Source organism: Portunus trituberculatus, chromosome 50, assembly GCF_017591435.1.
Source record: "Portunus trituberculatus isolate SZX2019 chromosome 50, ASM1759143v1, whole genome shotgun sequence".
Taxonomy (NCBI): Eukaryota; Metazoa; Arthropoda; class Malacostraca; order Decapoda; family Portunidae; genus Portunus; species Portunus trituberculatus.
In genome coordinates, this window is record NC_059304.1 from 23837107 (window position 1) to 23855032 (window position 17926).

Below are 17926 nucleotides of genomic sequence, written 5' to 3' on the forward strand. Positions count from 1 at the left end.
TTTGAGCGGATATACAGAACCAATAGACGAGCAGAAAGAGGAACAAATGCATGATAATATGAGATCTTGGTCTGGGTGTTCCTTTGTCATGTGGCGCCAAATGATTCCGCTTTTCAATCGGTTTTGGTTGTCTTCCCCTACCTTTTCTTATCTCATATTATTATCCAACACCAGACCATTATCAGACTAAGGCAGCCCCTCTTGACCAGATTGCATGATTGTGTATGACAAGCTGAGCGTTGTGGAACCTCAGAGCTTGATGCTGTACGATATGATGGGCAAAAACTAAGCAGATAATGATAGAATGCATGAGGTAGACCTGCTTAAGAGGAATGATACAAGGAGAAAGAGATAGAGGGAGACAACGAGTGAAACATCTGAACAGCTTGGTACGAGATACTGGAGACAGCAGTAGGGAACATGATTTATTGAAAGGGACAAAGGAAGTAGGGCTTTCCGTGGTCGCTGACGTCAAAGACACGGCATTCGGTCAGTCAAGATGAGGTAAACATATCATTACACTTTTCAGCAGCGAGGTAGTGGCGAGTCACTCCCAGGTAGAGGCAAATTGAATAAAAAGTTCATTGAAATCCTAAGATGTGCTGAGAAACTTGAAAATCGTAAACAGGTTCGCAAACTCAGAGTGTGTGTTTCTAAGCGAGAGAGTCCGGCACTGTTTGACCTCAGTTGTTGTGGCGCCAAGACGTTCTTCATCATGACTTCATTTGGAAGGAAAGACGAATATGGAGTGAGGTTTTTTTTTTTTATCATTCCACTTGTTTCGAAAAACAAGTGGGTGAGTGAGGGCAGGGAGCGCCACGACACATCGAGGAAAAGGTCCCAGTTTCTTGCCCTGACACCTTAACGTTCCCAGTTTTCGTTTGGTACTCTCATTAAAGGCTGGGTGAACGTGAGTAGGAATAGGCAGAAGGAATATTAGCCATCCCTTCAGAATAGATAAATAAACAGATAGATCAGTAAACTGGGAGACAAATGGATAGGTAAAAAATATAAACACAGATTGATGATTATAATGTACAAAGATTTATTCAAATACATAACAAGTGAAGCAATGCAAGGACTAGGTCAGCTATTGTCATACTGACCTATGGAAAGTATTTTTAGAAGATAAACAGACAAAATAATAGTGAAGAGAGAATAGTGGCAGAGACAGAGAAGTAAGTAAGGAAGTACAGTACAAGGCAAGGGTTGCACATTGCACAAGGAACACAGGGGAAGACAGGGAAGAACAACGAAGAGACAAGGAGGCAAAAAATGACGAAAATAAATGAGATACCTAACAGTGAAAGACGTGGAAAAGACCAGAGTGGAGAAAGATATAAATAGGAACATAAGAAAAAGAAAAAGGAGGGAATTGCAGGTAAGAGAAAGACAGAAAAAAACATTAAAGAAGCATGGAGGAAATAAAAAATAAAAGAGAAGAAATAAAAATGAAAAGAGAAGAAACAAAAATATAAAGAGAAGAACATTAAAAAAGCATGAAGGAAATTGAATAATATAAAACCATGGAATACCTAACAGTTAAGGACATGGAAAACAGTGGAGTCTGGTAGTGATCCGTAGACATCCCTCGCCACCAGGCTAAGACAGTCAGGCGCCACGGAAAGAAAGGACCCTGGGAATAGAGAGAGGGGGAAAAGTGAAGTCAGTCATTCAGTCAGTCTCTCTCTCTCTCTCTCTCTCTCTCTCTCTCTCTCTCTCTCACCCGTGGACAGGTTCTGTATCCTGAAGAGGTGATCATCGCCAGGCAGAGGAACCAAGCTGAAGAAACGCACGTCCTTCTCCGTCAGTGTCTGCGGCTCAAGACCCGAGGCGAACTGCAGGCGAGGAAACAAGGAGTGACGAGGATGTGAAAGAAAGAATTTCAGGGAAAGGGAAAAGAGGGAGAAGTAAGGAGAGTATCATGGACGAATTTGTGTGACGAAGAGGAGCAGGAAAGGATATGATGTTGCAATTTCACTTAAACACCCAACTAGACAAGATGATTCGTGGCGGAGCGGTTTACTATACCAAACACTCATGACCTCAACGGCTCACCACCTTCAAGCAAGCCCTTTAGCCACACAGGCGCCTAGATAACGTTACTCATATAGCAGTGTGATATCAGGGTACTTAGCTGGTGACGGGTTTCAAAGAGGGTTGTGTCTGAGTGACAATCGTAGTAGTGAACTTCTACGATATTGTAACCTTGTTAGAGTTAAAGGTGGAAAACCGGGGAAAGCAGAGTGTGCACTGTGCGATGGACGAACAGAGAGTGTCGGTCTTGCTCTGACCATCACGACGTGACACAGAAAAAAGTAAATACTCGATAAGCACTCTCATCTTGTTCCTTTATTTGGATTATTTATTTACTTATTCTTACAGCTTTATTTATTACTTGTTTATCTATTGAAAGAATTTGATATTTCATTTTATTCACCACGAATTAGTATAATCAACACAGGATAGTGTAACTATTAACTATCCTCACTGAGAATAGGAAGTTGAGCCAGCAGGGGACACGTCATTTTGTCTAATTGCCAATTAAATATTTCAAAGTTCTAACAATGAGAACGAGGAGATGAAACGAAGGCAGGAAGAAAAAAAGAACAATGAATAGTGTAAGAAATAAAGAAAAAATGGAAGAAATGAAGCAAAAACAACAAAAATTCCTAACTCTCTCAAATCAGCACATGAAGACAAACACACGTGAACAAATGGACAACAGAACACCACTCAAACAACACATCAAAATCACGAAATGGAGCACAATACAGAACAGCAAGAGAAGACAAACCGTGAGGGCGCCAGATACTCACCATGAGGGCGACACAGTCCGGGGTGGAGGCATGGAGGTACCAGGAGCGGCAGGCGTCACTCTCCATCACCACCACCTCCCCCTGACCCACACCACCACCACCAATGCCACCACCGCCACCGCCGCCGCCGCTGCGCCCGTTGAGGTGAGGCGAGGAGGAGGAGATGGAGGAGACGTCGAAGGTGTGAAGGAGGAACCGACCTGCTGAGAGAGAGAGAGAGAGAGAGAGAGAGAGAGAGAGAGAGAGAGAGAGAGAGAGAGAGAGAGAGAATAAGATGTATAGATTAATTTTCTTTTATTCCTTTTTCCTTTTTCCCTCAATCATTTAACTGTCTTCCTATCTTCCCGCGTTCTTCCTCATCTCTGTTATCTTTTTTCCCGTCTATTTCAACCCATCTGGGGTTGAGATTGACGTCGCTGGCTTCTGTGAAACTCGACTTAATAACTATATATGTAATCTCTACAAAATGACCAATTATTCTGCATTTTTCAGAACAAATCTACACAAGGTGGAGGTGTTTGCATTTATTTACATGACAAATTTCATGGTGTAAGAATTAGTGATGCTTGCTTGCAACTGCTGCATATTGAATCATTATTCATTGAAATTTCAAGACCCTACAAGTTCATCATAGGAATTGTTTACAGACCCCCTAATGCATCATTTAATGATTTTCTTAACTCGATGGAACACATCTTAGAATCAATCTCATACAATAATTCAAGATGTTTCATAATGGGAGATTTTAACATTAACTTACTTAATTCTAATGATAACGTTATAAATTATATGTCTCTTTTATTCTTACAATTTTCTTCAAACTATAATTAAGCCAACTAGAGTCACCAGGAATTCCGCAACACTAATTGATCATATTTGGACTAATGATATGCAGAATTATATAAGGAGTGGTATCATGTACACATCTATAAGTGATCATTTTCCAGTGTGTAGTTCATTTTTCGTCCCTGTTGTGGGTGATGCATCGCACATAAGAATAACCAAAAGAATTTACAATAGTGAGAACATAAGAACTTTTAAAGAAGATTTGAAAAGTTATGAGTGGAACTCAGATTTGTCTCATGTTGAAGGAGTTGATAACATCTTTAACAGATATATGGACAAATTTACATGTATATACTATACAAATTTTCCTACAAAATCTTTTACTGTTAAGGAGAAGCACTTTGGCAAGCCATATATTACGCCGGGAATTATAAGATCTATAAAACACCGCAATAAGTTACAGAAGTTGTACGCTAAATGGCCTTTAACATATGGAACAACATTTAAAAAATACCGAAACGTTCTAACTACAGTTATTCGAACAGCTAAGGAAAGCTACTTTAAAACAAAGCTAAGTCAAGAATCGGGTAATACTAAGAAGACATGGCAAACTCTTGATTATTTATTGGGAAAAAATCGTTCTAATTTGCCATCTTCCATGAATTTTCAAGTAAACAAAACAATTTCAAACAATAGAGATATCGCTGAGGAATTCAATAACTATTTTACCAGTGTTGCTAATAAATTAGTGGCAGAGATTACCCCAAGTGCTATTCCATATGAGACATTCTTACCAGAACCAGTTCCTTTTTCATTTTTTATGAAACCTACCACAGTGCTGGAAATTAAAGAGGTTATTAAGAATTTAAAATTACTTGTGCTGGTTACGATGAAATAAGTATAACAATTATCAAGGAATGTAGTGATGAGATATCTCCTTTTTAGAGTTTTTATAAATAAATGTTTCAGAGAAGGAAGTTTTCCTAAAAAGCTGCAAATTGCTAAGGTTATACCCATATATAAAAAAGGTGACATAATAAATAGTACTAATTACAGGCCGGTGTCCATACTCCCGAGCCTCAGCAAGGTCATAGAAAAGATATTTGCCAACAGATTAACCGAATATTTAACAAAGTTTTCGCTCTTAACCCAACATCAATATGGTTTCCGCCCCAACTATTCTACTGAATTAGCAATACACCAACTTTGTCAAGAAATCTATGATACACTGAACAACAAATCTATCCAAATTACGGTCTTCTGTGATCTCAGCAAAGCATTTGACACTGTGTCGCACGATATTTTATTGCATAAGCTAAGCATATATGGTGTAAGGGGAAAGGCAAATGATTTTTTGAAGAGTTACTTGGGATATAGAAAACAATACACAGCATACAATAGTGCTTCTTCTTCACTTCAGGCAGTAAATTGTGGTGTTCCACAAGGGTCAATTTTAGGCCCAATATTATTTTTAATTTATGTTAATGACATTGTTCGTGCAAGTAACAAAATGAGATTTCTGTTGTTTGCAGATGACACTACAATATTTATGAAGGGACAAAATTTTGATGAAATGACATCCACAGTAAATGAAGAACTGATTAAAGTTTCAGACTGGATAAAAAGTAACAAACTAACCATCAATATCTCGAAAACTTTCTACATGGTATCATGTTTCACCAACACTAATCTGCCTAACATTAATATTAAATTTAATAACCATAGTCTATGTAAAGTTGATCATATAAAATTTTTAGGGGTGTATATTGATGAAAAACTAACGTGGAAACCACATTTAAATCGCCTCTGTACCAGGATGTCACAAATTACAGGTATTATATATAGAATTAGAAATTTTATAACAGCAGACTGTCTCAGATTAGTGTACATGTCAACAGTGTATCCTCATTTATTGTACTGTGCAGCAATTTGGGGCGGAACTTTTCAAACTTTATTAGAGAGATTATTTATTTGTCAAAAGAAAATTATTAGAGTCATGTGTTTTAAATCAAAATACGAACATACAAATTCTTTGTTTTGTGAACTCAAACTTTTGAAACTTCCTGACATCATATTTCAGCAAACATGTATATTTAGTCTTTGTATGTATTTCCATTCAACACCACCTTTCAGCTACTTTCTGTGAACCCTTACACAAGAAGACCACACGATATCAGAATACCATATTGCCGGATAGTTCACGCACAGCGTAGTGTCAGTGTGCGGGGTGCGAGGAGCTGGAATAATCTCCCGCAAGAAACTAAATCCATTACTTCACTCAACTTGTTTAAGAATAAAGTAAAAATTTCTATATTAAATACTTATGATCAATGACTATACTTGAAGGAAGATTTGAGTCTGATATTTGCCTTTGTACTGAAATGAACTAATATTATTTCATATGTGTGTATTATAAGTCGGCATGTTATGTAAGGGTACATAGCTTATATAATTATGTACTTCTATCGGCTTGTTCGTCTATCTTCCTGGTTTTGTGTGTCCGTCTGTATGTATGTATGTATGTATGTATGTATGTTTGTGTGTATATGCGTATGTATGTACGTATGTATGTATGTGTGTATAAATGTATGCATATATATATGTATGCATGTATTTGTGCATGTATCTATGCATTTAGTTGCATGTATGCATGTTCAAGTGTATTTACGAATGTATGTATGCATGCATGCATATATGTGTATGGGCATGTTTGCCTTCATGTATGTGTGCTATACAACCATATTATCACCTGTTATGAGGAACAGACTAAACACTGAAAGAAGCAATTGATATATGCATAGTTACTAATGAAATGCATAGATATGTCTATGTGTGCATGTGTAGGTATATGGTATGCTCAACCCCAAGTCATTTTTTATATAGTTATATGTTAATATATATGTATATGTGTATGTTGAACGCATACATTGGATATAGATGAAAGCTTTTACTTCATGACCATGGATACGGCATATATATTATGTTTGTATGTATGAATGCATGCATGCTTGATGTGTATATGTGTGTATGTATGTATGTATGTATGCATGTATATATCTCTACGCTTGTATATGTGTGTGTATATAATGTATGTATTTATGTAGCATGACTGCGTTTTTTTTTTTTTTTTTTTTTTTTTTGTATGTATGTATGTTATAATGTGTCTGTATGTGCCTGAAGTTATATTTGTACCAGTATGGCCATATACTAATATATACAGTATTTATATGCGAATGTGTATAAACGAGTATGTGAGCATGAAAATCTCTGTATCCGTATGAGAATGGATGTATGAATTTATTGTTGTTTTGCTTGTGTGTAGGAATTATTATGTGATTAGTAAAATAGGACTGGAAGCTTTGGAGTCTGCTTTTTTTATTAATTGATATTTAGTTTTGTTTATCACTAATGAAAGGAAATGCAAAAGTCGCGCATTTCAAACAATGTTATATACCAAAGGTCTATATAAAAGCTTATGCTTAATAGACCAAGCCTTAATATTGAATTTGATTATATGTTTGTATGTGCATATTATATACGTAAGGTTGTATTATAAGGCAATAAAGATATCAATCAAAAAAAAAATCAATCTTTCAATTTTATGTTAGTCATCCATGTACGCATCACGTTTTCTCTCACACCTCATCACTCCTCACTTTAAAATCCCATTCCTTCACGTCCTAGTCTTCATTCCTTTACTTCCTTCATTGTTTATATCCAGTTTTTCTCTTCTCAGCTCTCATATATCTTCCTTTCTTCCTTCCTTCCTTCTCCTCCTTCTCCTCTTCCTTCCTTCCACTCCGCATGTCCTTCCCTTACCTCCATCGCTGTTGTCAGCACACGCCACTAAGCCAGCCACGCCTGAAGAAGAGAGGTTGATGGAGAGGTAGAGTCCCTTCTGCGCCTCCTTCAGACACCGCGGTACAGTAGTCCGGTATCTGACGCACATCTCCCGCTCCTGCACGGCGGTGACGGTCGCTCCTGAAGAGAAAATATTGACTGAGGGAAAGATATTTGAGGGTCTAGACGGGGTGAGTCGGTGCTGCGTGGGAGGCCAATGGGGGAAAGGAATGAAGGCAATGTGTGTGTCTGGCTAAGACTCACTTCTTCTTCTGATTCTGAGTGTGGCGTCTAGAATTTTGCTTGTGGGCGTCTCCTGCGGGGATCTGACATTCCGCCCTGACCTCCGAAGCTCCTGCAGGAAAAAGAAGAGAAAAGATAAGAATTAAGAAAGAAAGGAAGGAAAGAAGGAGAGAAGAAGGATGGTGTTGGGCGGAATCATTATGAATTTCTTCTTTTGTTTTTAATTTATAGATGTTATTCTGGATCTGTTGAACGTATAGGGGTGATTTCAAGTGTGGTTGGGCAGTTCTTTTTACATGGTCTTAGCCTGTCCCATTGCTTACAATCTTAATCTATCACTGTCTATTCATCTGAACCCATATCTATATTTCTATACACTTCTATTTTACTTGTATTCCACCGTGTCTGCCTCTATCTTTACTCTTCCCCCGCGTTTATCTCCCCGTCAGTCTGCCCGCCTCATCGCCCTTCCTGCCTCACACTCACTATACTCAGCCTTATATCCGTGGGGGTGTCGGGGTCCTCAGCGGTGGCGGTGGCAGCGGCGGACAGGGTCAGGCTCTTCACGTAGTCCACCACGCAGGCGTGTGACCAACCCTCCAGACTCACTCCGTTGATCTTGAGCAGCCTGTCTTGTGGCCTGCAGAAGAGATAAGGTGAGCTAATGAGAAGGAAGAAATGGAACAGAAAGCAAGGTAACAGAGAAGGAAAGGGAGGATGTGAGAATAGAAAAGGATTGGTTTGGGAGGAGTAGAGAGAAGACAGATAAGGTGGAAGGAATTTTGTGACTGAAAGAGAAGGAAAACAATGAACGTGTGACTACTACTACTACTACTACTACTACTACTACCACCACCACCACCACCACCACCACCACCATTACAAACCATTCTTCCTTTCTCTAACCACATTTCTTACCCCACTATAACCAGTTACACTACCACCACCCTCCTCCACCAGCACCAGCACTGCACCAACCTTATCTTGAGAGCGGCCAGAGGAGAGACGGGGGACACCTTGTAGATGGAGTGGTCGCCCAGCACCTGATCTGTGGCCAGGAACAACCCCAGCAGGATGACGGGGCTCAGGAGGGGCTCGCGGCTTCCGTCGGGGTCATATAAACTCAGCTCCGTCACGAACTTCTCCGAGAGGTTCATCTGCCGGGAAGTGAGTCAGCTTGAGTCACACAGGACCACATTCTGCCCCTCACCTCCACTACTTTCAAAAAGGCTTTCCGTAGTTGAAGTGTGGTATATGTTTTAGTGTGTTTTGGTGTATTCTAGTGACAGATTAACACTTCTGCCGTACGCCTCCACTACTTTCAAAGTGCTTTAGTTAAAATGACACATGTTTTAACTTTTTGTGTGTGTATTTTAGTAACAGATTATCACTTTTGCCGCACACCCCAGTACTTTCAAAAGGCTTTACCTAGTTGAAGTGATGTATGTTTTTAGCGTGTCTTTTGGTATTCTAGGGACAGATCAACAAGGCTTTTACATTACTGACTCGAGAAACACGCTTGAGAACCCTGCTAATCATCTCTGTAGCCTTGGAAATAGTCGTGGTGAGGGATCAAAGCTTTTCTGAATATACTGACTGCCCTGTACAGAACCACATGTTACTCAAGACAACTCGTATTCATAACTTCTCTTTTTTCTTTTTTTTATTTATACTTGTAGATAAGGAAAAGGAACGAGCACAATTATTATTCTTATTTGTCATTTTCCAGTAATTTTTTGCTTGATTTGAAATTATTGTTTGTTTGTTAATTTGATATTTGTGTGTGTGTGTGTGTGTGTGTGTGTGTGTGTGTGTGTGTGTGTGTGTGTGTGTGTGTGTGTGTGTGCTGGAGGAGAACAGACAAAACGAACAAGAAGGAAAAGAAAAACGCGAAGGAGAAAGACGACGACAACGAAAAAAAAGAAGAAGGAAACAACAAAGGGCTTACCGTGAACCCTGATGCGCGACTGCCTGTTCTGGGGAGGGTTCTGCTTCGGGCGGCGGCGTGGCGTGGGGCAGCGTTGCGTGGGGCGGCGGGGTGGGTGCGGGGCAGAGTGGTGCGGGCCGGGGCAACGCTAGAGGAGTCGCTGTCGAAGGATATGGTGGAGAGGATGGTGGAGATGGCCTGCTTGCTGTCTTCCCCCTCCTCCACCTCTTTCTCCACCAGACTGCTCGGCCGCTCTAGGGATGGACGACCTGGGATGTGGATGCCGGCTTGTATGATTGTATGGTTGTATGGTTGTGTGGTTTTGTGGTTGTATGGTTGTGTGGTTGTGTGCTTGTATGGTTGTGTGGTTGTGTGCTTGTAAGGTTGTATGGTTGTGTGGTTGTGTGGTTGTGTGTTTTTGTAGTTGTATGGTTGTGTGGTTGTATGGTTGTGTGGTTGTCTGGTTGTGTGGTTGTGTGGTTGTATGGTTGTGTGGTTGTGTGGTTGTATGGTTGTGTGGTTGTGTAGTTGTATGGTTGTGTGGTTGTATGGTTGTGTGGTTGTATGGTTGTGTGGCTGTCTGGTTTTGTGGTTGTGTGGTTGTATGGCTGTGTGGTTGTATGGTTGTGTGGTTGTGTGGTTGTGTGGTTGTATGGTTGTGTGGTTCTACGGTTGTGTGGTTGGATAGTTGTATGGTTGTATGATTATGTGGTTGTGTGGTTATGTATTTGCATGGTTGTATGGTTGTATGGTTGTGTGGTTGTGGGGGTCGTATGGTTGTGTTTGGGTGGTTGTATGGTTGTGTGGTTGTGGGGGTCGTATGGTTGTGTTTGGGTGGATGTATGGTTGTGTGGTTGTATGAGTGTATGGTTGTGTGGTTGTGTGGTTGTATGATTGTGTGGTTGTGGTTGTATGGTTGTGTGGTTGTATGGTTGAATTATTGTGTGGTTGTATGGATGTATGGTTGTATGGGTGTGTGGTTGTGTGGTTGTATGTTTGTGTGGTTGTATGGTTGTGTAGTTGTGTGGTTGTATGGTTGTGTGGTTGTATGGTTGTATGGTTGTGTGGTTGTATGGTTGTATGTTTGTATGGTTGTGTGGTTGTATGGTTGTGTGCTTGTATGGTTGTGTGGTTGTGTAGTTGTATGGTTGTGTGGTTGTGTGTTTGTATGGTTGTGTGGTTGTGTGGTTGTATGGTTGTATGGTTGTGTGGTTGTATGGTTGTATGGTTGTGTGGTTGTATGGTTGTATGGTTGTGTGGTTGTATGGCTGTGTGGTTGTGTGGTTGTGTGGTTGTGTGGTTATATGGTTGTGTGGTTGTGTGGTTGTATGGTTGTATGGTTGTGTGGTTGTATGGTTCTACGGTTGTGTGGTTGGATGGTTGTATGGTTGTATGATTCTGTGGTTGTGTGTTTGTGTATTTGTATGGTTGTATGGTTGTATGATTGTGTGGTTGTATGGTTCTACGGTTGTGTGGTTGGATGGTTGTATGGTTGTATGATTTTGTGGTTGTGTTGTTGTATGGTTGTATGGTTGTGTGGTTGTATGGTTGTATAGTTGTATGGTTGTGTGGTTGTGGGGTCGTATGGCTGTGTGTTTGGGTGGTTGTATGGTTGTATGGTTGTGTGGTTGTATGGGTGTATGGTTGTGTGGTCGTATGATTGTGTGTTTGTGTGGTTGTATGGCTGTGTGGTTGTTATTGTATGGTTGTGTGGTTGTATGGTTGAATTATTGTGTGGTTGTATGGATGTATGGTTGTATGGGTGTGTGGTTGTGTGGTTGTAAGGTTTAATTATTGTGTGGTTGTGTGCTTGTATGGTTCTGTGATTGTATGGTTGTATGGGTGTGTGGTTGTGTGGTTGTATGGCTGTGGGGTTGTATGGTTGAATTATTGTGTGGTTGTGTGATTGTATGGTTGTGTGATTGTATGGTTGTATGGTTGTGTGGTTGTATGGGTGTGTGGTTGTGTGGTTGTATGGTTGCATGGTTGTATGGTTGTATGGTTGAATTATTGTGTGGTTGTATGGTTGTATGGTTGTGTGGTTGTATGGATGTGTGGTTGTGTGGTTCTATGGTTGCATGGTTGTGTGGTTGTATGATTGAATTATTGTGTAGTTGTATCGATGTATGGTTGTGTGGTTGTATGGATGTATGGTTGTGTGGTTGTATGGTTGCATGGTTGTGTGGTTGTATGGTTGAATTATTGTGTGGTTGTATGGATGTATGTTTGTGTGGTTGTATGGATGTATGGTTGTGTGGTTGTATGGATGTATGGTTGTATGGTTGTGTGGTTGTGTGGTTGTATGGTTGCTTGGTTGTTTGGTTGTATGGATGTATGGTTGTATGGTTGTGTGGTTGTATGGTTGTGTGGTTGTATGGTTGTATGGTTGTATGGTTGCTTGGTTGTATGGTTGTGTGGTTGTATGGTTGTGTGGTTGTATGGTTGTGTGGTTGTGTGGTTGTATGGTTGTGTGATTGTATGGTTGTATGGATGTATGGTTGTTTGGTTGTATGGATGTATGGTTGTATGGTTGTGTGGTTGTATGGTTGTGTGGTTGTATGGTTGTATGGTTGTATGGTTGTATGGTTGCTTGGTTGTGTGGTTGTATGGTTGTATGGTTGTGTGGTTGTGTGGTTGTATGGTTGTATGGTTGTGTGATTGTATGGTTGTATGTGAGGTGAGTTTTCTTGTAATTCATTTTTGTACTGTTGCCTCCTTTTTGTATGAATTCTATCTTTTGGCAATGTGCTTATCTATCTGTGTATGGATGGATGGATGGATGGATGAATGGGTGGATGGATGGATGGGTGGATGGATGGACCCTTATATTTGCAGTAGACAGATATAACAGGAAAAGAATTATTGTTCAGGACGTGAACACAAAAGGCAAAAGAAAAATAAATAAGAACAGGAAGCAACAATATTCGCTAGCTTTTCCTTTGTCTATCCATCTCTCAACTTGCCTATCTATCTAACTAATTAACTAACTCACTAACTAACCTATTAACTCACTCACTCATTCACTCATTCACTCAATCACTCACTTACTCACTACGACGAAGGATTTCAGTCTATAAAATTATGTAAAAAGAAGTATATTATTATTATTATTATTATTATTATTATTATTATTATTATTATTATTATTATTTTACACTCACGATTCTCCTCTCCATCTCCAGCTTGCCTGTTGTCCTGTCCCTCTTCCACCTCCTTCTCCACCAGACTGCTTTGCCTCTCTGGGGAGGGACCTGAAGTGTGGATGTTTTCTTGTAGCGTTGAATGGTTGTACGTCTTATAAAGCTGTACAAAGTTTTCTATGTTGCAGCAGCTGTTATTGTTTTATGAAATGTTTATGTTGTCAATTCACTAACCATGAGTGTATAGAAGTAGAGAAGGATGGATATGTGTATGGATGTATATATAGATGGTTGGATGGATGGTCGCTTCTATTTGTGGTGAATAGGCGCTTACACAGAAAAGTAAAAAGGAGAAAAGTGTTTGCAAATATAAGTTTTTTGTTTATCATTCTATCTAACTATCTATTAATCAACTGATCCACGTTACTAACTATTTACCTGCGAATTAAAAAATGTGGACCAATAAAACAGACGCAAAGCAGATCCTTCAGTTAATTGTCAACATTTTTTTTACTCACGAGACTCTTTTCCATCGTTGGTGTGGGCGGCAGAGGCTGCTGGCTGCGGACTGGGGCGGCGAGGCGAGGCGAGGTTGAAGGGAGGGAGAGAAACATATGTGAGATAAATAGTAGCAACAGTAATAGGAAGGTGTACCTATATGATTTCATTGTAACCAATAAAACCTTACACTCCAGCTCCTCCTCACCTCCATGCATGCAGTTGCCCTTATAATGTCAGTCACGTTATGAATCCTTATCTACTATCGTATTCCATCATTTGTCTTGTATTCTTCACTTTCAGTCTTCTGTCAGAAACTATAGTAATTTCTCTTATCTTTATTGTTTTGTTGCTATTCTACATTAAAAGAAATTACTTATTGATTTTTTTCCAACAGTTGTAGATGCACGAGGCAATTACAACACCAGGATCTGCTTGTCAATATGTAAACAGCCATCACCTCTACTCACCTTTCTGCCTCAGGCGGCTGTTTCTTCATGGGCGAGATGATTGTCTCCACCTGCAAGATCACACATACACACACATATGATTAACACAAATAACAGGTAAAGTCTGGCTGCTGCTCACCTAGTAACCTTGCGTCTCTCATACACTTACAGTACAAAGAATAGTGAGTTTATGGATCACGCAGTTGATAAGTGCATGAGATTACTGTGAAGGAATAAAGAGAGAGGGAGCACCAGCCTACCTCTGCCTCTGTCCTGTACATCTACCTTAATTGTTGACTCAAAGCTGCAAGGGAAAGCATCTCAGACTCACCATGCCATCCTCGCCCACCTCCTCCTCCTCCACCTTCTCCTCCGTGATGGTGGCGATGTTCACCGCCCTCCACTCCGCCATCCTGCCTCCACCCGTGTCTCCACTCTCTGGAGATCAAGCTGTGCTGGTAATGGCGGTGGAGATAGTGAAGGTGGATATATCACTTGGTGGATGTGCACTGGTGGTTTTGGTGGATCACTATTACGTATGGAGGTGGAGAGTGGTGATAAAGTGACAGTAGTAGTGGTGGTGGTGGTGGCAGGATTACTGAACCCGCTGATAAACGTCTGGGCTTCCGCTGCCAGACGGCCTCGTGACCGCAGGCATCACACCGTGCGTCCGCGAGTGTGTGTTTGTGTGTGTGTGTGTGTGTGTGCCACGCCTTGCCTTGCTTTGCCTTGCCGCTGCTATCTTGGTGCTGCCCCCGTGGTATTTAAGTCGCCCGGGACCACTTACTGTTGTCCCGTGAGGCGCTGGCTGGGGATCGGCGTTGCACTCGTAATTACTTTTATTTTCATCCCCACACCTGCTTGGCGCCTTCCCGCCTCTCACACACAACACGCCAGGGATCCAGGTGCACACAGAAGCGCAGAGCCTTCCTTCACTATACACTCGGCCCACACTAGTGACACTTCCGCCGCAGTGATGTAAAGACGCGACCGAAACGTTTTCCTGAGGGAACTGCCGTGCCTGAGTCTGTTTTGACTCCGAGCTCCTTTGTAATTCAGTAATATCTCACCAAGCCGCTTGGTGACCCACAGACTTGGCGACGTAAGACACCAGCAAGGCTCTCTCAAGATGACGAGAGGAGGAAGGAGAGAGGAGTGAAGTACCGAAACATGTATTTTCTCCCTCTCTCTCTCCAACCTCTTCCATTCTCTGGCGTGCGCATGCCCTTCACGAGTCACAACGGAGTGCCCAAATGGCTCATTACCTCCCTCACTTCTTCACCTGCTTACGACTCTCCTTTCTCTATGTGCTTCCTCGGATCCTCCATGAAGGTGAGACAGGAGCAGGGAACTACCTTCCTCTTTTAAAAGTACGTAGAAGACAAGAAAATAGGAGATAATGATGAAATGAGTTACCACGCCACAGTCTCCTCTCGCAATATCCCGTCTTATCAGCCTCAGCTTCCTGTCACTTGTCCTGCCACGTCCCCCACCGCCGCTGCTGCTGTCCTGGGTGAGCCGCGGGTGTCAAGACTGCGCCAACACTCGCTGCCCGGAACATTAGTCATACTTAAATAAAATAGTAAAAACGTACCAACACAGTCATCACGCGCCTGTTATCACCACACTCGGGAATTGTAGTGGCTGACCACGGAAATTCACTCGCTCTTCCCGCACTCAAGGTCGAGGTTAAAAATAATAATGATAAATAGAAAAATAAAGCAGGAAAGGAAGGAAGGCCATAAAATACAAGCAAAAAATACATAAAAAAAATAAATCATGCGTATACACGTACCAAGACAAAGCCGTAATAAGATTGGAAAAAAAAAAAAAATCTCTACCAAACAAGCGGAAGGGAATTAAAAGACTATATTCAATTCACACACACGTTTATATATTACCAAGGGAGTCATTTTACGGGGCGAGGCGGGAGACGGAACAGCGCTCAACCGCCTGTGAAGGAAGACACGGGGCTTTAACGTTAGGCACTCGTATATTGCACCACATTTAATCCACATTATTCCTCCACTCCACGCTTTTATCTGAGAAGGAGAGACGAGACCATCAGGGGGGAGGGGAGACGAGACGAATGTGAAGACAAAGACGTGGAGGACCGTAGGGAAAGGAAGGAAAAGGGAGAAAGGAACAGGAGGACAGGGAGAAGAGCAAGAGAAGACAGACGTGAAGAATGGGAGATGAGAAGTGTGAAGAGAAGGAGGAAGAGTAAAGAAGACGGAGACAAATGTAGGGAAAGAAGATTTGATAAGAGAAAGTACGAGGTAGATAAAGATAAAAAAAAAAAAAAAACAGGAATGAAGGATTAATAGTAGAAAGTAGTAGTAGTAGTAGTAGTAGTAGTAGTAGTAGTAGTAGTAGAGAGAGAGAGAGAGAGAGAGAGAGAGAGAGAGAGAGAGAGAGAGAGAGAACCGCGGTGCACATGGAAGGAGTAGGAAAGTAAAGCTATTATACGCTGGAGAGAAGCACGATGGAAGAGGGCAGAGAGGCACGGGAGGGCGGGAGGGGGGTGGCGGAGAGAACTATAGGGGAAATAGAGAAGAGCCACGGGGCAGGAGGGAGGAGTGGGGGAGTAGGAACGAGTCCGTCTCCCTGAGGGCACTGACGGAGGAGAGAGAGAGAGAGAGAGAGAGAGAGAGAGAGAGAGAGAGAGAGAGAGAGAGAGAGAGAGAGAGAGGAGCACTGGGGACATGACCTTGCTGGAGAGAGAGAGAGAGAGAGAGAGAGAGAGAGAGAGAGAGAGAGAGAATAAAGGCGATTGAGAGAAACAGTTGCAATGAAAGAAAAAATTCGAAACTGCATACGTAATACTCTCTCTCTCTCTCTCTCTCTCTCTCTCTCTCTCTCTCTCTCTCTCTCTCTTTATACACTCTGCACAGGAGAATAAAAGCAGCAGCAGCGGTAACGGCTCCACTACCATCAACAACAGCAGCAGTAACAGTAGTAGCAGCAGCAGCAGCAGCAGTAGCAGCAGCAGCAGCAGCCTCACACACTTACGTATATGGTACAGTTAAGTTACAAAATACACGCTTAAAACTACTCTACACAAGGGTTAGTTTAGGTTGTCTTTTATCATACTTCCCCTTTTAGGCTCCCAGGGGAAAGGAACATCAGTAAGGGCAGCGATTAAGGTGAGTGCTTAAAGGGAAGCAGTGGGAAGGGAAGGGAAGGGAAGGGAAGGGAGGTGTATGGGGAATATAACACACAGGGTTGGTTCATCTCTCCAGTACCAGGACGCGTTTTCATATTCATTCTAGTTACTATTTGGCGATTTTATACAGCTTCAGAAACATATGTTGGGATTAGAATAATAAAGACTCTGACCATTTATCTTTTGACCTCCATAAATCATTCTTGATGTAAATAAAATCATTTAATCATACCCAAAAATCAAAAAAAAAATGCGTCTCAGTACTAAAGGGGATAAAGGGTTAGAATATGCAACACGGCCGACGGAGAGGGAGAGGGAGAGGAAGAGGGAGAGAGAGAGAGGAGAGGGAGAGGGAGAGTTTGTAAGAGGGAGATTTAAAGGGAGTTGAGTGAGTGAATCTCTTTTCTTTGTAATATTTTCCTCCCTTTTGAATGAGTTACAGGTTCATGTTTTCTTAAAAAAAAACATAAATATAAAAGAGGAAAGTGAAACTAGTATTGCCTTTGAGTTCTACACACATACAGGCGCACACACACACACACACACACACACACACACACACACACACACACACACACAGGATATATTTTTTCTTAACGTACACTCCAACTTCCTAAGCGAGCAAGTGACTGGTGCAAGACTCTCACCTCTCACTCTTTTTCACACTCACCACACACTCTCTCATCTTTCACACACTCTTACACACCTTCACACCCTCTAACACACTCACAAATACACTTAACTGTTCATCTATGTTTGGCTAATAACATGAAGACGGCGATTGTATGTGCAAACGAATAACTGACTGTTAATCCTGGATCACAAACACTAAACTCTCTCACAAACTCCCTCACACTCATACTCTGCCACATTCCCACACTCTCTCATTCCCTCTCACTCCCTCTCACAAACCTTCCTCTCAAAGTACGACTGACGACCGCTTATCATGAGGGTTGTCTTTAGTCTCAGCGAGGTCAACACGGAACGCGACAAAGGATCACGTAGATAAACAAAGAGTAATAATTAAAAAAAAGAAAATAGAAAGAGAATAAAGATAG

The 17926-nt window shown here is 41.5% G+C and overlaps 1 protein-coding gene across 14 annotated transcripts; it reads right to left on the reverse strand.

The window, feature by feature from the left end:
* Positions 1-1021: 1021 nt before the first annotated feature.
* LOC123499746 lies at positions 1022-15383 on the reverse strand. 14 transcript variants are annotated; one of them, XM_045248187.1, is made up of 12 exons: positions 14034-15381; positions 13724-13773; positions 13274-13323; positions 12777-12866; positions 9637-9869; positions 8667-8845; positions 8175-8328; positions 7710-7800; positions 7425-7604; positions 2820-3019; positions 1727-1838; positions 1022-1636 (listed from the first exon to the last, which is right to left on the reverse strand). In XM_045248187.1, exons 1-12 carry the CDS (start codon positions 14112-14114, stop codon positions 1536-1538), a joined length of 1521 nt encoding a protein of 506 aa, XP_045104122.1. In that variant the 5' UTR covers positions 14115-15381; the 3' UTR covers positions 1022-1535. The 14 variants fall into 14 exon arrangements, with proteins under 14 accessions (XP_045104122.1, XP_045104124.1, XP_045104119.1 ...); XM_045248189.1 differs by having other exon boundaries at positions 7425-7586; positions 9637-9884; XM_045248184.1 differs by having other exon boundaries at positions 9637-9884; positions 14034-15380.
* Positions 15384-17926: the final 2543 nt, after the last annotated feature.